This window comes from Tachyglossus aculeatus, chromosome 4 (assembly GCF_015852505.1).
Source record: "Tachyglossus aculeatus isolate mTacAcu1 chromosome 4, mTacAcu1.pri, whole genome shotgun sequence".
Lineage (NCBI taxonomy): Eukaryota > Metazoa > Chordata > Mammalia > Monotremata > Tachyglossidae > Tachyglossus > Tachyglossus aculeatus.
Window position 1 is genome coordinate 134,650,025 of NC_052069.1, and position 21,673 is coordinate 134,671,697.

Genomic DNA, 21,673 nt, shown 5'->3' on the forward strand with positions numbered 1-21,673 from the left:
TACTCTGTGCAGAGCGCTGCGCTGAGCACTTGAGAGAAGACAATATACTAGCCACATTCCCTGCCCATCTTGAGCTCAATAAATACCACTGATTGATTGATTGATTCTGAGCCCCCCGCCCCGGCTCCACTTGGCCGAGCTGGTGGTGTCCCCCTTTTAGACTGTGAGCCCACTGTTGGGTAGGGACTGTCTCTCTATGTTGCCAACTTGTACTTCCCAAGCGCTTAGTACAGTGCTCTGCACACAGTAAGCGCTCAATAAATACGATTGATGATGATGATGATGATGGTGTCCCATCTGTACCCCCAGCCCTCCACCCTGCTCCCCCATGATTCTCCCCCAGCCCATCCAGGCTCACCTGCACCTCAAGCTGCCTCCAGAGATCACACACGAAGACTCTGAAAGAGACCAGAGTGCCACATCTGAGCCTGGCTTCCTTTATCCATCAGCTGTTATTTATTGAGCGCTTACGTTGTGCAGAGCTCTGCACTAAGAAATAATAATAATGATGGTATTTGTTCAGCGCTTACTATGTGCCAGGCACTGTACTAAGTGCTGGTGAGGCCTGTGGTGGCTCAGAGAGAAAGCAACAGCCTTGAAAGGCTGGAGGCCTGGGTTCTAATCCCCTCTCTGGTATGAGAGTTTAAAAAAAGATTGTAAAATACCTAGGAGGGTCTAGAATAGATCACCTAAGAGTGCTGAGATAAAAATTTTAAGCGCCTAGTACAGTGCTCTGCACATAGTAAGCGCTCAATAAATACGATTGATGATGGGGTGGTACAAGCAAATCGGGTTGGACACAGTCCCCGTCCCACGGTGTTCAACCCCATTTGACAGATGAGGGAACTGAGGCCCGGAGAAGTGAAGGGACTGGCCCAAAGTCCCACAGCAGACAAGTGGCGGAGCCAGGATTAGAACCCAGGCCCGGGCTCGAGTCACTAGGCCATGCTGTTTCTCAAGTGCTTGGGAAAGTACAACACAGCATGTGAGCTTGTGCTCTAGATTATGAGCTCATTGTGGGCAGGGAATGTGTTTGATGTCATATTGTACTCTCCCAAGCACTTAGTACAGTGCTTTGCACCCAGTAAGTGCTCAATAAATTCGATTAATAATTACTAATAATGATAACAGATGCATTCCCTGCTTCCAACGAGATTCCTTCATGACACCCACTTCCTGAAGCCCGAGTTCTTTCTTTCTGCTTCACTTCTCTCGGCCTTCAGGGTTGGGTTGGTGGGCTCAGGCACTTCCCTTGGGGGTGTTTCCTGAGAGCCCAAAAGGATATTGAGCACACCCACCCAGGTTGGATTGGGATCGCGCCTTCTCAATTCTATTGTACTCTCTCAAGTGCTCAGCACAGTGCTCTGCACAGGGTAAGTGCTCAATAAATCCTAGTGATTGCTTGACTCGGGGTGGGGGAATCCTCTAGGCACCCACAAAGAAGCAAAGTGGACTAGTAGATAGAGACCCGGCCTGGGAGTTGGGAAGACCTATGTTCTTTTAGACTGAGAGCCCACTGTTGGGTAGGGACCGTTTCTATATGTTGCCAACTTGGACTTCCCAAGCGCTTAGTACAGTGCTCTGCACACAGTAAGCGCTCAATAAATACGATTGATTGATTCAAATCCTGGCTCCGCCACTTGTCTGCTTCGGGACGTGGGGAAATTACTTCTCTGTGCCTCAGATTCCCCGTTTGTGGTATCTGTTACATGCTTATTACATGCCAGGCACTGTACCAAGCCTTAATCCCCCTTTTACAGGTTAGTTAACTGAGATAAAGTGACTTGCCCAAGGTTACAAGGAAGCCAAGTGTTGGAGCCGGGAGTAGAACCCAGATCCTCCTAACTTCCAGGCTCGTGCTCTGTCGACTAGGCCATGCTGCTTTTCTGTAAAATGGGGATTAAGCGTGTGAGCCCCACGCAGGACATGAACTGCGTCCAACCGGATCAGCTTGTATCTCTCCCAGAGCTTAGTACAGTGCTTGTCACATAGTAAGCGCTACATACCATAGAAAACCCCCGAAACCACCAAGCCAGAGAAGCAGCATGCCCTTGTGGTTAAAGCACATGCCTGGGAGTCGGAGGACCTGGATCCTAATTCCAGCTCCGCCTCTTGGCTGCTGTGTGATCTTGGGCAAGTCACTTCACTCCTCTGGGCCTCAGTTCCCTCATCTGGAAAATGGGTATAATAATAATAATAATGTTGGTATTCGTTAAGCGCTTACCATGTGCAAAGCACTGTTCTAAGCGCTGCAGTAGATACAAGGTAATCAGGTTGTTCCACGTGGGGCTCACAGTCTTCATCCCCATTTTACAGATGAGGGAACTGAGGCCTCACCCACCCAACCTGCCTCAGGGGCCCTGCCCGACCTTCCGAGAGGGGAGGAAGTCGTGGTAATATTCCCTGTTCTCCATCCCCTCGAAAGGCAGGCCAACCTTGCAGAGAAGTGAAGTGACTTGCCCGAAGTCACACAGCTGACAAGTGGCGGAGCCAGGATTTGAACCCACGCCCTCTTGACTTTAAAGCCCGTGCTCTTTCCACTGAGCCACGCTGCTTCACTGTGCGCCCCATGAGGGACAGGGACCATGTCCAACCTGATTAGCCCGTATCTACTGAGCTCAGTACAGTGTCTGGCACATAGTAAGTGCTTCCCAATAGAATGGAAAAAAAAGGGCCCTCCCCACACCCTGCGATCCAGGAGAATGAAGGTCATCATATACACTGGAGTCTTCCTGCCTGCCTCCCTCCCTCTGGGGCAGGGGCTGCACAGTGTGAGCAGAGTGAGGCCTGCAGCCTCCCCAAGCCCCCAGACCCTCGCCTCACCCTCCCAACCTGCCTCAGAGGCCCTGCCCGACCTTCCCGAGAGGGGAGGAAGTCGTGATAATATTCCCTGTTCTCCATCCCCTCGAAAGGCAGGCCGACCTTGCAGTAGGAGGGATGGAGATCGGTCAGCGCTCTCCAGAACCGACCTGGGCCTCCCTGGGCTCAGCCCCGGGCGACCTGCCCTCCCTGGAAGACCCCAGGACACAACCCCCTCCTCCCACTGCGTCTCCCTGTCAGAAATCCTCGGAGATCCTGCTGGGATGAATCCACTTCCGAGTGTCAAAGGGGGCTCTTTATTGAAGGACCACTTCCGGTGTTGGGGGAGGCCCTCCTGCTTTGGGCTGGGGGCCCAATTAACATGGGAATGCTACCAGTTTGGGGTTAAAGGGCAAGGATGAAGGCATGGCATCACTTTAGGCCCTGGGTTGCCGGGACGATGACGGGAATGCCACTTCCGGTTTGGGATACTGTCACATTCCTGGGAGTTTGGCCTGCTGTCCTCTGTGCTGACCTCCTTCACCCCTGAGAGAGTCGGTGCTTGGTCTGGGAGTTGGGTGTCCGAACATAGGGAATCAATCAGTCAGCAGTATTTAATGAGCACCCACTCTGTTAATAATAATAATAATGGCATTTATTAAGCGCTTACTATGTGCAAAGCACTGTTCTAAGCGCTGGGGGTGGTTACAAGGTGATCAGGTTGTCCCACGTGGGGCTGACAGTCTTAATCCCTATTTTACAGATGAGGGAACTGAGGCCCAGAGAAGTGAAGTGATTTGCCCAAAGTCACACGGCTGGCAGTTGGCGGAGCCGGGATTTGAACCCATGACCTCTGACTCCAAATCCCGGGTTCTTTCCACTGAGCCACGATGTTCAGAGCACTGCACTAAACCCTTCGATGATAGTCCTCTTGATTGCAAGGTCACTGTGGGCATGGAAAGCCTTCTATCAACTCTTATACTGTACTCTCCTGAGCACTCAGTACAGCCCTCTGCACACAATAAGCCCTAATAATAATAATAATAATAATTATGATGGCATTTGTTAAGCGCTTACTATGTGCAGAGCACTGTTCTAAGTGCTGGGGGAGGATACGAGGTGATCAAGTTGTCCCACGTGGGGCTCATAGTCTTAATCCCCATTTTACAGAGGAGGTAACTGAGGCTCAGAGAAGTGAAGTGACTTGCCCAAAGTCACATAGCTGACAAGTGGCAGAGCCGGGATTTGAACCCATGACCTCTGATTCCAAAGCCCGGGCTCTTTCCACTGAGCCACGCTGCTTCCCTAATTAAACACAATTGATTATTCTGTACTCTTCTCTGCACACAATAAGCCCTCACTGTGAGCCCACTGTTTGGTAGGGACCGTCTCTATATGTTGCCAACTTGTACTTCCCAAGCGCTTAGTACAGTGCTCTGCACACAGTAAGCACTCAATATATACAATTGATTAAATACAATTGATTATACTGTACTCTCCCAAGCACTTAGGTACAGCACTCTACCCACAGTTAAGTGCTCAGGAAATACTGTTGAGACATGAGACATGATTCTTTCCTCCAAGGAGCCTATGATCTTATAATGGTATTTATTAAGCACTTACTGTGTGCAAAGCACATAAAATGATCTATAGGTAGATTCTGCAGGTATTTTAAAAGGCAGGAGGAAGAAGTCTTTAAAGAGCAGAGCATCAAAGTCAATTTGGTTGTGAATGCAAAAGTGCTGAGAAGATAGTTGGGTAGATATTATTATTAGCTGTAACCTGGGGAGAAGAAAAAGAGTCATCAGATAAAGTTTTCCGGAGGAGCTGGGATTTCAAAATAATAATAATAATTGTGGTATTTAAGCCAGCACTGTACTAAGCGCTGGGGTGGACACAGGCAAATCGGGTTGGACACGGTCCCTGTCATGCACGGGACTCGCAGTCTTAATCCCCATTTTATAGATGAGGTAACTGAGGCCCAGAGAAGTGAAGTGCCCTGCCCAAGGCCACACAGCAGACAGGTGGCAGAAGCAAAATTAGAACCCATCACCTTCTGATTCCCAGGCTTGGGCTCTATCCACTAAGCCATGCTGCTTCAGAGAGGGGGGGAGTCCTGAGGTTTGACTGATTTGAAGGAAGAGGTAGCTTCAGGCTGGAGGAAATCAATCAATCAATCAATCGTATTTAATAATAATAATAATAATAATGATGACATTTATTAAGTGCTTACTTGGTGCAGAGTACTGTTCTAAGAGCATTTATTGAGCGCTTACTGTGTGCAGAGCACCGTACTAAGCGCTTGGGAAGTACAAGTTGGCAACATATAGAGACAGTCCCTACCCAACAGTGGGCTCACCGTCTAAAAGGGGGAGACAGAGAACAAAACCAAACTAAGAAAATAAAATAAAATAAAGTCTGAGAGGCAGAGGAGATATTGCTCTCTCTCTAGAGAAGTGTGGCCTAGTGGAAAGAGCACGGGCGTGAGAGTCAGAGGACCTGGAGTCTAATCCCAGCTCTGCCACGTCTGCTGTTTGACCTTGGGCAAGTCAAGGAGAAGGCCATCTCCTCCAGGAAGCCTTCCCTGAGCCCCCCTTTCCTCTTCTCCAGTTCCCTTCTGCGTCGCCCTGACTTGTTCCCGCTGTTCATTCCCCTCCCAGCCCCACACCACTTATTTCCGTATCTGTCATTTATTTCTTTATATTAATGTCTGCCTCCCCCGCTCTAAACTGGAAGGTCATTATGGGCAGGGAGTGTGTCTTTTCTATTGTACTCTCCCAAGCCCTTAGTACAGCGCTCTGCACACAGTAAGCGCTCAATAAATACAACCGAATGAATGAATGGTCTCCATTCTCTCCTGGAGTGGGGCGGGTTGGGGCCGTTGCAAGAGTGTGCCCCGCTGGGTCCTCCGCTTCCTGATCAGAGGGAGATTTCGTGGTTGTTTTCCAGACGTCCCAGCCACGGCGGCGAGGGAGGGACACGACAGGACATGAGACCACCCAAGAGACGACCAAATACATTTACTGCACCGAGTCAGGTAATAAATACAAGGAGCAAAAGCTTCAGTCACACCGTTCAGTTGCACTGAAGTTACAGTAGTGTGTGTAAAAACAAGGCCGACGGTAAAGTTGCGAATAGTAAATCCTTGGGAACTAGTATCAGAGGAGATTTTGGCACCTTAGACAGTGAGCGCGGGGCTCATTAAGGCGTCTGACCAAGCCGTTCCTCGCTTTGAGGTCCTGACCTGGTTTAAGACGCCAACCTACCCAGGGATTTAACCGTGTCGTTTCAACGTCTCGCAGCCTCTGTACTAGTTACTGAATTTCCCTTTTCAGGAGCACCAAAGAGCGCTCCGAGCTTATTCACTTGTGCAAATTCTTCAAGTTCGATAGACTCGCCTGGAGGGGGGCTCCCGGGGCCCGTGTCGATCCGGGACCCCATTGCCCCCTCTTAAGTTTATCTCGCTTTTGACACCCCCCCCAACCCTCCCACCCCTCCCACCCTATAACTTCAGCAACTTGCCGGCCCTCTGGCTCGGCCCACACTCAGGCTTGCTGCAGAAGCGGGGAGACCCCCCCACCTCCCCTCCCGGAGGACCCCAACCCGCGGCTTCTCTGACGCCGGGGCGTGGAGACGGCACCGGCTCGGGCCATCCGGGAGGAGGGGAAGGGGGTCCCAGTCACCCTAACTTGCATTCTCACGCTGGGGCACGTCAGGTCCTGTCCCCAGTTCCCACTCATCTTTCGGAGGGTTTCCCCGAGAGCAGGCCCTGCCGCGGACCAACTGGCTGGAAAGTCCTTTCACCGACACTGGTTGTGCCCCTTAGGGGCCGGCTGCCTCGCCATGGCACAGCCAGACCCGGGGTCTGGGGGCCTGTGGCCCTCTCCCCTTCCCACCCCCCACCCCAATTTTTTCCCCCACTTTGAAAAAAAAATCACAGTTTCCTGTTCAAGGCTGAGGTAATCCAATGGCCACCCGTCCCATGGTGTGGGACGAAACCGAAACAGTACCAGTCTGGTGAAAGGTCTTTCCATCCCACCTCCCGGGTCCCCCTGCCCCCGGGGAAAAGACTAAAACTAAACTACAGCCTAGCACGCGGGGGGCCGTGCTGACCCTTCTTTCAAAAAATCTCTGTGCAGCTGGAGCCAAGCGGGCTCCATCGACGGATGATTAGAAAAGTCCACGGAAAAGCGTGGACGGAAATCAATGCTTCCCACTCCCGCCACCCCCCCGCCCCAAAATCCGGCTGCATGAAGGAGTTCTTAAAAAAACGATCAGCAGAGCAAAGGAGCTAGCTACGGGATCTTCATCTAGGAGCGTCGATTGCACTTAAAGCTACGGGGGGGTCATTCCGAGCCGAGGCGACACCCACCCTCGGGGAGATGTGTCACCTCAGCATCTCTGGCCTGACGCCGTGGGCCAGGCGGCTACTCTACGTGGGCAGCTCGGTGGTGGGCAGGCCGAGGCCGCCGCCGAGCTCTGCCACCAGATCCTTCCAACTGGCACCTCCCACCTTGTGTCCATCCGCAGAGTCCCCGAGGGTCCTGCGGCACGTTTCCAGGTGCCGGGAACCGGCCGACTGCCTCACCGCCATCCACCTACCCATCCACCGACCCGAAGCCATATACGAGACTAACGCCTAAATACTGCCAAGCATCGCCATCGGGACGAGAGAGGGCCTGGGGGTGGGCACACATACTGCAGCCCCAAACTACACTGCTGGGAATCTGGTGCTCCCCTCCCATCCCTCGGGGCTGGGCTAATGCCCCCTGAGGTGCCTACTCCTCTCAGGTGGCCCAGAGAGGTGTCCAGCCCCAAGCTGGCCAGCAGCACTCGCTCTTGGCCGGGGCCTGGTGCGAGGGGCGGTGGGGAGGTCTGGATGGAAATCGCTTTTCCTGGACCAAAGCGAGACTCAGGCGGTGAAGGAGGCTCGGCGCCTGGACCGGCCTTCCTGCCCTCCGGTGCCTGCCGGGAGCCTGGATGGGAGTCCAGGTGGACGGAAGCGCCTGTCCTGGCCTCGGGGCACCGTGCCCACCCCTTCTCTGGGCCACTTGGGGGATGGTGTTCCCGTTTGACTCCGGCCTCCCGCTCGCAGCCGGCCCTCTTCCGAGGGGAAGCAGAGCGAGGGGCCCTGGGTTTTGGGGTCTGGCATCCGCCTCCACACCTCGGCTCCAGGATCCCGGGGTGGGGGGCGGGGAAAAAGGTTCCCACTCCCCCCCCACGTCCCACCCTTGGGGGTTTTCTTCTTCCAAAACCACCCGCCAGGGAGCCTACCACCTGCGCTGGCAGCAGGGATGCTAGCCTGTTACGACCAGGTGGGCGGCCCAAAGGGGTTTGGTTACCGCAGAGTCAATCTGCTCAGGATGGGGGCCCCAGGGAGGAGAGGGGATCTCAAGGGTCGGGGGGCTGCAGATGCCCCTCATGCCTGTTCACAGGGACCTTCACAGGGACCCCCGCCCTCCTTCCTCGTCTCTCCGGCAGCCGGGCACCGGCAAGGAGACCCGCTCCACCCGGGGCATCCTTATCACAGCCCCCAGCCCCAAAGGAAAGGGGGACACAGTTCACCCCGGGGACGGCTGAGAAGGGCCTCCAGGATTCACACTGGAGCGACGGGCCCATCTGGGGCTCCTGCCCGCTCCAAGGCCCTGGAGATCAGTGCCGCCCCTTCCCCACCCAACAGCCCGTCCCCTGACCCTACTCTCTTTCTTTGCATGTGATGCTTTTTAGTTCTGGACTGGAAGGTGGCTATGAGACAAAACACACAGATACACACACACACACACACACACACACAGAGGCAGCAGAAGGCACCCCCTTCCCTGGGAGAAGGTGACAGAGCAGGCGGTGGCAGCGGAGGCTGTGGAGCGTTTGGGCCTCTAGGCCTTAGGCCCGGCCCGGCCTGGGCAGAGGAAACTCTAGGTCTTGCGCTCGAAGAGGTCGTGGAACTCCTGCTGCTCCAGCTCGCGATTGTAGCGCTCGATTTCCCGGTTGGCCTCCTCCACGTAGTCGTTCATGAACTGGTCCATCACTGAGGCCGTGTTAAGGAAGAGAGCTGCCGAGGGGGGCTGCCGAGGGGACCATCTGCTAGCCCCCAGAGCCCCCTTTTCACCCGAGACCCCTTGCCCCGGCTGACCAGTGCTGCTCAGAGGGAGGGGCTGGGGAGAGAGAAAAAGGAGGAAGATGGATGTTTAGGGTGGGAGGAGATGACGATGGTATTTGTTATGTGCTTGCTACGTGCCAAGCACTGTTCTGAGAACTGGGGTAGATACAAGATAGTCAGGTTTTCCCACATGGGGCTCATAATCTTAATCCCCATTTAGACTAAGATGATGAGGTAACTCCAGAGAGGAAAGAGAGCAAGGGGAAGAAGCAACGATGAAGGGAGGGAGGGAAGGGGAGGGATAAAGAGATAATAATAATGATAGTACTTATTAGGCGCTTACAATTTGCCAAGCACTGTTCTAACCAGTATCTGGGGTAGATACAGGGTAATCAGGTTGGACACACTTCCTGTCTCACTTGGAGCGCACGGTCTTGATCTCCATTTTCAGATGAGGGAACTGAAGCCCAGAGAAGTGAAGTAGAAGAGAATAATAATAAAATAACCATTCTGATATGTGTTAAACGCGTACGCTGCGCCAGGCACTGTTCTAAGCGCTGAGGTGGCTACAAGCAAACCCTGTCCCATATGGGGCTCCCACTCTTAATCCCTATTTTGTAGATGAGGTCACCGAGGCCCAGAGAAGTGAAGTGACCTGCCCAAGGTCACACATCAGGAAAGCGGTGGAACTGGGATTCAAACTCAGGCCCTTCTGACTCTGAGGCCCGGGCTCTATTTGCTAGGCTGTGTTGCTTCGCCAAAGAAAATAAAGGGAGGTGAAAAGGGGACTTTCTCTTCTTCCCTGTTCTCCCTCTGTTGACTAAGAGCCCCAGGAGAGATGAGAGATTCCCCGGAGCCACGAGAATCTAGGACCCCGTGTCTGAGCCTACCGGGAATGGGCAGTGGTGGGGCCTGGAGGGAAGGGGCCGGGGGGATTGGGAGAGGGACCCTTGGACTGGGATAGAAGCCCAGAGGGAATTGGGCAGCCCCTGGTCCCACCACCCCCACCGAGGCAGGGCTACTGTGGGGTAGGTGGGCGGCGAGGCCAAGGGTCCTTGCTTCAGTCCCAGCTTCGAGCCCCTTCTAGACTGTGAGCCCATTGTTGGGTAGGGACTGCCTCTATATGTTGCCAACTTGTACTTCCCAAGCGCTTAGTACAGTGCTCTGCACACAGTAAGCGCTCAATAAATATGATTGAATGAATGAATGAACCACTGAGGTCAGCAGCCTTCCCTAGCTAGACCTCATAATAATCACTGTGGTATGTGTTAAGCGCTTACTATGTGCCAGGCCCTGTACTAAGCGCTGGGGAGGATACAAGCAAATCGGGCTGGACACAGTCCCTGTCCCGTCTTCACCCCCATTTCACAGATGATAGAACTAAGGCCCAGAGAAGTGATTTGCCCAAGGCCACACAGCAGACCCATGGCAGAGCCGGGATTAGAACCCACGTCCTCTGACTCTCAGGCCCGGATTCTCTCCACTCTGCCATTCTGTTTCTCTCCTCATGCCCACCCTTCTTTCGGCCGCCACAAACTCACCCCCAACCATCCTTTCCTTGCCCTGTTACTTCCTGCCCCTCCCACCCTCCCGCTTCTGCCTTATTCCTGTACATATGTATCTATGTTTGTACATATTTACAATGTTTGTACATATTTATTACTCTATTTTACTTGTACATATTTATTCTATTTATTTTATTCTGTTAATATATTTTGCTTTGTTGCCTGTCTCCCTCTTCTAGACTGTGAGCCCGCTGTTGGGTAGGGACCGTCTCTGTACGTTGCCAACTTGTGCTTCCCAAGTGCTTAGTCCAGTGCTCTGCACACAGTAAGCGCTCAATAAATACGATTGAATGAATGAATGCCTTTCGGGACACCTGCTAAGGAGAGAGGGTTCCTTCTGTTCACCCTGGGGCTGATTTGACTGAATGAGATCAGATTAGATTGAGGAGCAGCTTGGCTTAGTGGACAGAGCCCAGGCCTGGGTGTCAGAAGGATGTGGCTTCTAATAGCGGCTCTACCGCTTGTCTGCTGCGTGACCCTGGGCAGGTCACTTCACTTCTCTGTATCTCAGGGACCTCATCTGTCAAATGGGGGTGAAGGCGGTGGGATATGGGCTGGGTCCAAACCTGATGGGCTTGCACCCACCCCAGTGGCTCAGTACAGTGCCTGGCACATGGTAAGTGCTTAACAGATACAGGTAATCATGATAATGAAAAAAGGATACGGGGATGGTAATCAGTTTTGTCCCCAAAGAAATTCACAAACTGGGTTCCGTTGTAGAAATAGCCAGCCGGGAGAGGGTCCAGGTGACGTTTCACCTGCAGCGGAAGACAAACCTGTTTAGATGCCGCCCAGGTCCTGGCCCCTTCCCCACGGGTGAGCAATGGCGGAGCCAAGCAGATCTCCCCCTCGTCCCCCTCTCCATCCCCTCCGTTTTACCTCCTTCCCTTCCCCACAGCACCTGTATATATGTATATATGTTTGTACATATTTATTATTCTATTTATTTTACCCGTACATATCTATTCCATTTTATTTTGTTAATATGTTTGGTTTTGTTCTCTGTCTCTCCCTTCAAGACTGTGAGCCCACTGTTGGATAGGGACTGTCTCTATATGTTGCCAACTTGTACTCCCCAAGCACTTAGTACAGTGCTCTGCACACCGTAAGCGCTCAATAAATCCGATTGATTGATTGATTGATCTCTCCCAATGGTGGCGCAGGGGCTGTGGACTGGACGCCCCGTTGCTCAGTGCTGGTTTCCCCACCCGCGCTGGGAACACCCCCGTCCCGGCTTCCGGCAGGGGACACACTCACGTGGATGTTCCTGATCTCCTGCACCGTCAGCATCCCTCGGGTTTTCAGGGCTTTCCTCTGCGGCTTCTGGGGGATCAGAAAGTCCCAGTTCAACAAAGCCCGGGGAGCTGGAGGGGCGGGGCTGGGGCTGTCTCTATATGTTGCCAATTTGTACTTCCCAAGCGCTTAGTACGGTGCTCTGCACATAGTAAGCGCTCAATAAATACGATTGATGATGATGATGATGGCTTTTGAGGACCACTGGGACTGGGACCAGAGGCCTGCGCCGGAGCTACAGTTCCAGCGCCAAGGCCTGGCCACGGGCATGACCCTCTCAGACCCTGCCAGGCCGGGCTTCTTCCCCACGGTACCCGGGGGGGCCCCAAGAAAGACTGGGTGGGCCTCCCAGCCGGCCAGCTCCTAACCTCATCCCTCCCAATTATTATTAATATTATTATTATTATTACTATTTTACTTGCTAAACGCTTACCACGTGCCAAGCACTGTTCTAAACACTGGGGTAGACGCAAGTGAATCAGGTTGGACACAGTCCTTGTCTCCCACGAGGCTCACAGTCTAAAAGGGAGAAGGACTGAATCCCCATTGTACAGATGAGAGAGTGAGGCCCAGAGAAGTGAAGTGACTTGCCCAAGGTCGCACAGGAGAAAGCTGGGGGGGCTGGAATTAGATCCCAGGTTCTCTGACTCCCAATCCTGGGCTCTTTTCTCTGTGCCTCAGTGACCTCATCTGTGAAATGAGGATTAAAACTGTGAGCCCCCCGTGGGACAACCTGATTACCTTGTAACTTCCCCAGTGCTTAGAACAGTGCTTGGCACATAGTAAGCGCTTAATAAATACCATCATCATGCTGCATCTCCATAGCACCCTAGGCATTCTGGGCTTAATAAATGCTTTTGGATGGCTAAGGACTAAACAACGTTGTACATATTTATTACTCTATTTATTTATTTATTTTACTTGTACATATCTATTTATTTTATTTTGTTAGTAAGTTTGGTTTTGTTCTCTGTCTCCCCCTTTTAGACTGTGAGCCCACTGTTGGGTCTATATGTTGCCAACTTGGACTTCCCAAGCGCTTAGTACAGTGCTCTGCACACAGTAAGCGCTCAATAAATATGATTGATTGATTGATTGATTGATTGAGAAGTCTACTTGTGCAAAGAAGAGCAGTTAAATCTGATTTAAATTACTTTCGGAACCCCCTTCCCCTCTGGCAGTTCAGTCAGCCGAAGGATCCTACGGACCACCTGGACTTGGCTGTGCAGCAGGGGTGACGGAGGAGGGGCCGGGGGTCATCTCTGTCTGTTTGTGAGCTAATACTAATAAAAACTGTGGTATTTCTTGAGCGCTTACTATATGCCAGGCACTGTACTAAGCGTAGGGGTGAATACAAGCTAATCGGGTTGGACACAGGCCCTGTCCCACATGAGGTTCACAGCCTCAATCCCCATTTAACAGATGGGGTCACTGAGGCCCGAGAAGCGACTTGCCCAAGGTCACCCAGCAGACAAGTGGCGGAGCCGGGATTAGAACCTATGACCTTCTGACTCCCAGGACGGGCTCTATTCACTAGGCCACACTGCTTCATGAGAGCACTGGGGCCGGCTTGAGTCCAAGCGCTGGGGTAGACACCTTACCTCTTTCCCCTCCCCACAGCACCTGTATGTATGTACACATGTTTGTACGTATTTATTACTCTATTTTATTTGTACATATTTATTCTATTTATTTTATTTTGTTAATATATTTTGTTTTGTTCTCTGTCTCCCCCTTCTAGACTGTGAGCCCACTGTTGGGTAGGGACTGTCTCTATATGTTGCCAATTTGTACTTCCCAAGCGCTTAGTACAGTGCTCTGCACATAGTAAGCGCTCAATAAATACGATTGATTGATTGATTGATTGACTGAGCCCACTGTTGGGTAGGGACCGTCTCTATATGTTGCCAACTTGTACTTCCCAAGCGCTTAGTACAGTGCTGTGCACACAGTAAGCCCTCAATAAATATGATTGAATGAGCGAATAGACACAAGATAGGTTGTCCCACGTGGGGCTCACAGTCTTAATCCTCATTTTACAGATGAGGGAACTCCAAAGAGAGCAGGGGGAAGTGGCAATGATTCATTCATTCATTAAATCGTATTTCTGGAGCGCTTGCTGTGTGCAGAGCACTGTACTAAGCGCTTGGGAAGTACAAGTTGGCAACATCTGAAGGGACCCCTTGATTTGGGCGGAGTCCCCGGGGCCTGGGGTGGAAGGGTTTGCCTACGGGGCTTCACGTTGGCTCCTAGATTGCTGTCAACACGGCATCTGCGGGGATCGGACCCCCGGGGCTGGTCGGGGAGCAGATGCTCTAGACTGCCATGGGGTCGGGGGAGAAGTTGGAACGTGCCGTCAATACCTGCAATATATACCTGTATATATGTATATATATGTCCCGCCATCGACCCCCGGCCCACGTCATCCCCCGGGCCTGGCATGCCCTCCCTCTGCCCATCCGCCAAGCTAGCTCTCTTCCTCCCTTCAAGGCCCTACTGAGAGCTCACCTCCTCCAGGAGGCCTTCCCAGACTGAGCCCCTTCCTTCCTCTCCCCCTCGTCCCCCTCTCCATCCCCCCCATCTTACCTCCTTCCCTTCCCCACAGCACCTGTATATATGCTTGTACATATTTATTACTCTATTTATTTATTTTACTTGTACCTATCTCTTCTATTTATTTTATTTTGTTAGTCTGTTTGGTTTTGTTCTCTGTCTCCCCCTTCTAGACTGTGAGCCCACTGTTGGGTAGGGACCGTCTCTATATGTTGCCAACTTGTACTTCCCAAGCGCTTAGTACAGTGCTCTGCACACAGTAAGCGCTCAATAAATATGATTGATTGATTGATTGATTGATTGATATAGAGAGAGAAGCAGTGTGGCTCAGTGGAAAAGAGCACGGGCTTTGGAGACAGAGGTCATGGGTTCAAATCCCAGCTCCGCCAACTGTCAGCTGTGTGACTTTGGGCAAGTCACTTCACTTCTCTGGGCCTCAGTTCCCTCATCTGTCAAATGGGGATTTAGACTGTGAGCCCCCCGGGGGACAACCTGATCACCTTGTAACCTCCCCAGCGCTTAGAACAGTGCTTTGCACATAGTAAGTGCTTAATAAATGCCATCATTGTTATTATTGTTATATACATACATACATACAGTCTTCTAGACTGTGAGCCCACTGTTGGGTAGGGACCGTCTCTCTATGTTGCCAGCTTGTACTTCCCAAGCGCTTAGTACAGTGCTCTGCATACAGTAAGCGCTCAATAAATACGATTGAATGAATGAATACGTATATATGTTTGTACATATTTATTACTCTATTTTACTTGTACATATTTATTCTATCTATTTTATTTTGTTAATATGTTTTGTTTCGTTGTCTGTCTCCCCCCTTCTAGACTGTGAGTCCGCTTTTGGGTAGGGGCCGTCTCTATATGGTGCCAACTTGTACTTCCCAAGCGCTTAGTACAGTGCTCTGCACACAGTAAGTGCTCAATAAAAACGATTGAATGAATGAATATGTATATATGATTGTACATATTTATAATTCTATTTATTTTACTTGTACACATTTATGCTATTTTATTTTGTTAATATGTTTTGTTTCGTTGTCTGTCTCTCCCCTTCTAGACTGTGAGCCCGCTGTTGGGTAGGGACCGTCTCTATATGTTGCCAACTTGTACTTTCCAAGCGCTTAGTACAGTGCTCTGCACACAGTGAGCGCTCAATAAATACGATTGAATGAATATGTATATATGTTTGTACATATTTATTATTCTATTTATTTTACTTGTACATATTTATTCTATCTATTTTATTTTGTTAATATGTTTTGTTTCGTTGTCTGTCTCTCCCCTTCTAGACTGTGAGCCCGCTGTTGGGTAGGGATCGTCTCTATATGTTGCCAACTTGTACTTCCCAAGCGCTTAGTACAGTGCTCTGCACACAGTAAGCGCTCAATAAATACGATTGAATGAATGAATGAATGAAAGGCTCCTCTGAGTTTCCCCCTACGGGTTTCTCTGGGATGGTGGGATAAGGGCAAGACCCGCGAGGGCTGTTGTCTGACCAGGAAGAGACCTGGAGCCCAGGATCCCAGGGTGGGTGTGAATAGTACAGTGCTCTGCACACAGTAAGCGCTCAATAAATACGATTGACTGATTGATTGATTGATTGATTGAAAAAGTGCAGCCTAGTGGATAGAGCCCGGACCCAGGCCTGGGAATCTGCAGGACTGGGGTCTAATTCCAGCTCTGCCACTTGTCTTCTGTGTGACCCTGGGCTAGTCACTTCACTTCCCTGTGCCTCAGTTACCTCATCTGTAAAATGAGGATTAATACCGCAAGCCCCACGTAGGACAGGGACTGTGTCCAACTGGGACGACCTTGTTTCTACCCCAGCTCTTAGAACGGTGCTTGACACATAGTAAGCGCTTAACAAATGACATTATTATTATTATTATTATTATTATTATTATTATTGTTATTATTATTATTATTATTATTATCTGGGAGTTCGCATCAGGCTTTTCCAGGCCTGTTGTATTCCCACCCGGACCACACCGCATCTCTCAACTTCCCCGCTGCTGGGAAGTCTTATAGAAGCAGTGTGGCCCAGTGGAAAGAGCCCGGACGTGGGAGCCATAAGTACCTGAGTTCTAACCCCGGCTCTGCCACTTATCTGTGGGGGACCTTGGGCAAATCATTTCACTTAATAATAATAATAATAATGATGATGGCATTTATTAAGCGCTTACTATGTGCAAAGCACTGTTCTAATCTCTGTGCCTCAGTTACCTCATCTGTAAAATGGGGGATGAGAACTGTGACCCCATGTGGGTCAGGGACTGTATCCAACCCAATTTGCTTCTATGCACCCAGCGCTTAGTACAGCGCCTAGCATATAGTAAGAGCTTAATGAAAAGCACAATTATTATTATTAAGCACTTAGTGGGAAGACCCCGGGGCCTGGGAGGTGGAAGGAAATCCCAGCTCCACCATTTGTCTGCTCTTTGACCCTGGGGCAAGTCACTTGGCTGGGCCTCAGTTCCTTAACTGGAAAATGGGGTTTAAGACAATGAGCCCCACATGGGACAGGGGCTGTGTCCAACCTGATTAACTTGTATCAACCCTAGTGCGTAGCACAGTGCTTGGCACATAGTAAGTGCTTAACAAGTACCATATGTTGCCAGCTTGTACTTCCCAAGAGCTTAGTACGGTGCTCTGCACACAGTAAGCGCTCAATAAATACAATTGATTGATTGATTGAAGTACCATATTAAAATAAAAAGAAGTCTGGAAGGGGGGGGTTCAGACTCCTTTTCCCCCTCTCTCCCCCTGTAGGGAGTCTTCTAGACTGTGAGCCCGCTGTTGGGTAGGGACCGCTTCTATATATTGCCAAGTGGTTAGTACAGTGCTCTGCACATAGTAAGCGCTCAATAAATACGATTGAATGAATGAATGACTGTAGGGCTCAGGGACACCGCTCTCTGGCCACCTTTCGAGCCAGCCAGGGGCCCAATTTGAATGGAGACAGAGGACGCAGGTTCCCGCAGGGGCGGCTAGGCTCCAGGCTTCGGGGCATCGGAGTGGCCCATCACCTCACACGACTCAGGCAGAAGGCAGCAGGTGTCCAGTGAACAGTCCGCGCTGGCCCCCTGCCCCGCAGCCACTTGTTTCTGGGCACGGGGAAAGGCAGGCGTGTGCCCGATGCCCGCGCTGGGTTCCAACCCAGCCCAGTGACCCGTACCGTCACTCCTAGGCAGTGGGGGCTGGAAAGGTGGCAAGGGAAGGTTGGCAAATTTTCTCCTCAGCACCCTCGTCACCTACTGCGGCACCAGGGAGAGCCACCGGAGCGAGTCTGATGCCTCTAAGGATGCAGGAGGGACACGAGCAGAATGGCCTGGACCGGCCGGCCTACCGGAGGATGGGGAAGGAGGCTGCTGGGATTCCCGCTCCCGGCCCCGCCGCTAGACCCCCCACCTGCTTCGCCGTCTGCCGCAGCCAATCCTTCACCGTGTCCTCTTTCAGGGAGCAGCCGATGAAGACGAGGTGACACTCCTGCGGGCCGCTGCGATCGCGGCTCTCGGGTCGGGAATCGCTGGGTGGGGTGGGGCCCTCCTGGATGGGCACGAGGCTCAGGGAATTGGCCAGTGTGTTGTGGCAGACCTCCAGCTGCTTCTCTGAGTCTGCCCAGGAAACAGAACCCACACAACGCCCCCCCCCGACAACAAATAATTAATAATTAGGGTACTCGATAAGTGCTCCCTATACGCCGAGCACCGTTCTAAGCACTGGGGTGGATACGAGCTAATTGGGTTGGACGCAATCCCTGTCCCACATGGGGCTCATGCTCTTCATCCTCATTTTACAGATGAGGGAACTGAGGCCCAGAGGAGTGAAGTGGCTTACCCAAGCCCGCAGATCAGGGATTAGAAACCAGATTCTTCAGACTGAGCCCCTTCCTTCCTCTCCCCCTCGTCCCCCGCTCTCCATCCCCCCCATCTTACCTCCTTCCCTTCCCCACAGCACCTGTATATATGTATATATGTTTGTACATATTTATTACTTTATTTATTTATCTATTTATTTATTTTGTTAGTATGTTTGGTTTTGTTCTCTGTCTCCCCTTTTAGACTGTGAGCCCACTGTTGGGTAGGGACCGTCTCTATATGTTGCCAATTTGTACTTCCCAAGTGCTTAGTACAGTGCTCTGCACATAGTAAGCGCTCAATAAATATGATTGATGATGATGATGATGATTCTGACTCCGGGGCCTGTGCTCTACCCACTAAGCCACACTTCTTCTCTTTGTCTTTACACACGGTAAATTCCAGTTGGCTACCCCCTCCATGCTATTGCTGAACACTCAGCGTACAGTGGTATTCCCCAAAGGACAAACAACATCAGGAATTGCGGGGGGATCTAGGGAAGATCGTTCCCCCTCCACGGAGGGGATAAAAGTTGGGGTCTCCATCGCTTTAAGGCAAGAGCCCATTTGCTTGGACTAGTGAATGGCTGACCACCCTTGTCCTTCGGAGGCAGGGATCCGGTTCGCATGAAATATCAAGGGTCCCCGGTCACCCCGCCCCCCAGTTTAGTGATTTTGGAATCCTCTACCAATTCCCAATGGCCCACAGTCCTCTATAATGAAGATGCAGGGAATCTGGAATCTCTGGACTTTGATTTTCCCCTGTGGTTATGTGTTAAGTGCTTACTGTGTACCAGGCACTGCCCTGAGCGCTGTGTCCAAGCTAATCAGGTTGGACACAGTCCCTGTCCCACGTGGAGTTCACCATCTTAATCCCCATTTTACAGATGAGGGAACCAAGGCCCAGAGAAGTGAAGAGACTTGCTCAAGGTCACCGGGCAGACAAGTGGCGGAGATGAGATTAGAACCCAGGTCCTTCTGTCTCCCAGGCCCGGGCAGTAGCCCCTAAAAGGCTCTGCTTCTCGCTCTTGGCCTTCTCCCAGTGATGGGACCCTGGCCCTGGTTCTGTGGCAGCATCTGTATTAGTTGGGGGAATAATAATAATGAAAATAATGGAATTTGTTAAGTGCTTACTACGTGCAGGGCACTGTACTAAGTGCTGGGATGGGTTGGGTTGACACAGTCCCTGTCCCCTGTGAGGCTCACAGTCTCAATCCCCATTTTACAGATGAGGTCACTGAGGCACAGAGGAGTGGTCTCCTCAAAGTCACAAAAAAGACAAGTGGCGGGGGCTGGGATTAAAACCCATGACCTTCTGAGTCCCAGGCCCAGGCTCTGTCCACTATGCCATGCTGCTTCTCAGCAGCACTTGGGGGTGGCCAAATGAGAAGCAGCGTGGCTCGGTGGAAAGAGCCCGGGCTTTGGAGTCCGAGGTCACGGGTTCGAATCCCGGCTCCGCCACACGTCTGCTGCGTGATCTTGGGCAAGTCACTTAACTTCTCTGAGCCTCAGTTCCCTCATCCGTAAAATGGGGATGAAAAGCCCGCTTTTGGGTAGGGACCGTCTCTATATGTTGCCAACTTGTACTTCCCAAGTGCTTAGTACAGTGCTCTGCACACAGTAAGCACTCAATCAATACGATTGAATGAATGAATGAATGAATGACTGTGAGCCGCACGAGGGACAACCTGATCACCCTGTATCCTCCCCAGCGCTTAGAACAGTGCTTTGCGCATAGTAAGCGCTTAACAAATGCCAATTATTATTATTATTATTAAGTCTCTTTTAACCCTAGGGACTGTGTGGAGTTTCTACCTTGGTTCAGTCCCGATTCCCAAGGGAGCACCCGGCTTTTCCATTTGGAGGCCTCATGGAGAATGCCCTTCCCCCAGGACCACTCCGTCCCCCGCCTCCCGATCGATCCACCGAGGGAGAGAGCAGGCACATCCCCTTTCTGGGCTGAGGCCGGGCGGAGAACTGGAGCCTGGCCCAGGGACACCGAGGCGGGGTAATCCTTCCAGTCCGTGTCCCGGCCGGGATTTGTGAAACGGGATCCGCTGGGAAAGGATGGCTCCGGCCGAGGAGAACCGTGCCAAGTCAGTGTACATGTCAGGGGCCCCTCCCCGCCGCGCCCGGACCCCGGGACCACCCGGGCCTCACCCACTGGCAAGAAGCAGCCTCTCAGAGGGCGCGGGGGGTTGGGAGAGATAGAGAAGCAGCATAGTTCAGTGGAAAGGGCATGGGTTCAAATCCCAGCTCTGCCAATTAGCTGTGTGACTTTAGGCAAGTCACTTAATAATAATAATAATAATAATAATGGCATTTATTAAGCGCTTACTATGTGCAGAGCACTGTTTAAGCGCTGGGGAATTTACAAGGTGATCAGGTTGTCCCCCGTGGGGCTCACAGTGTTAATCCTCATTTTACAGATGTGGTAACTGAGGCCCAGAGAAGTTAAGTGACTTGCCCAAAGTCACACAGCTGACGGGTGGTGGAGCCGGGATTTGAACCCACGACCTCTGACTCCAAACCCCAGGCTCTTTCTGCTGAGCCACGCTGCTTAACTTCTAAGCCACTTAACTTCTCTGGGCCTCAGTTCCCTCACCTGTAAAATGGGGATGAAGACTGCGAGCCCCCCTGTGGGACAACCCAATCGCTTTGTAACCTCCCCAGCGCTTAGAACGGAGCTCGGCACATAGCAAGCGCTTAATAAATGCCGTTATTATGCGATGGAATGCTACCCGCTCCGGAGCGCCACGGTGGGAAACACCCTCCCTTACCTGAAAACTTCACTCTGCCCAGGATGTGGTAGATGTTTCCTGAGAAAGGACTCGGGCCGATTGAAGACTTCAGGGCTGGAGGAGAGAGGAGAAGGCCGGTAAAGCGCTTAGTACAGTGCTCTGCACATAGTAAGCGCTCAATAAATACGATTGATTGATTGATTAATGGGCTGCCCGCCCAAGGGTCAGCGTCCTCTCCCCATCACACCAGAGACCCCCACCCGGGCCCTCCCACGGGACAGACCTACCCCTCGGGTGTCACCCTCACGTCCGCAGCCCAGGCCAACACTACCCCAAACGTATGAAGGGCTATTTGGTGGAGGCCCAGGGCCCGGCCCTCGGGCGGGGGGTCGGACTCCATCCCCCAACCCCCAGCTGCCTTTTTTTACCTTGGCACTTGGCTACGAATCGAGATTTCTCCAGGGGTCGACAGAACCACACGCAGATCTGGACCATCGGCGGGAACACGGCCCCGGCTCCAAACTTCCCTTCGAACCTACGGAGCCGAGGGATGGAGAGTCACCGGGGGATTCATTCATTCAATCGTATTTATTGAGCGCTTACTGTGTGCAGAGCACTGGACTAAGCGCTTGGGAAGTACAAGTCGGCAACATGTAGAGACGGCCCCTACCCAACAGTGGGCTCACAGTCTAGGAGGGGGAGACAAAACAAAACATATTAACAAAATAAAATAAATGTAATAAACATGCACA

At 51.8% G+C, this 21,673-nt stretch overlaps 1 protein-coding gene across 2 annotated transcripts in view; it reads right to left on the bottom strand.

The window, feature by feature from the left end:
* Window positions 1–8,135: 8,135 nt before the first annotated feature.
* The window catches only part of C4H20orf194 (chromosome 4 C20orf194 homolog), a 188,235-nt gene continuing 174,697 nt past the window's right edge, over window positions 8,136–21,673 (bottom strand). For both annotated transcript variants that reach the window (XM_038745460.1, XM_038745459.1), the window contains exons 32-37: window positions 21,350–21,456; window positions 20,961–21,035; window positions 17,733–17,938; window positions 11,722–11,787; window positions 11,129–11,222; window positions 8,136–8,827 (exon numbers count right to left, since the gene is read on the bottom strand). In XM_038745460.1, the coding sequence (XP_038601388.1) occupies window positions 8,715–8,827; window positions 11,129–11,222; window positions 11,722–11,787; window positions 17,733–17,938; window positions 20,961–21,035; window positions 21,350–21,456 (661 nt within the window). In that variant the 3' untranslated portion in view covers window positions 8,136–8,714. The remainder of the gene's footprint in view (window positions 8,828–11,128; window positions 11,223–11,721; window positions 11,788–17,732; window positions 17,939–20,960; window positions 21,036–21,349; window positions 21,457–21,673) is intronic.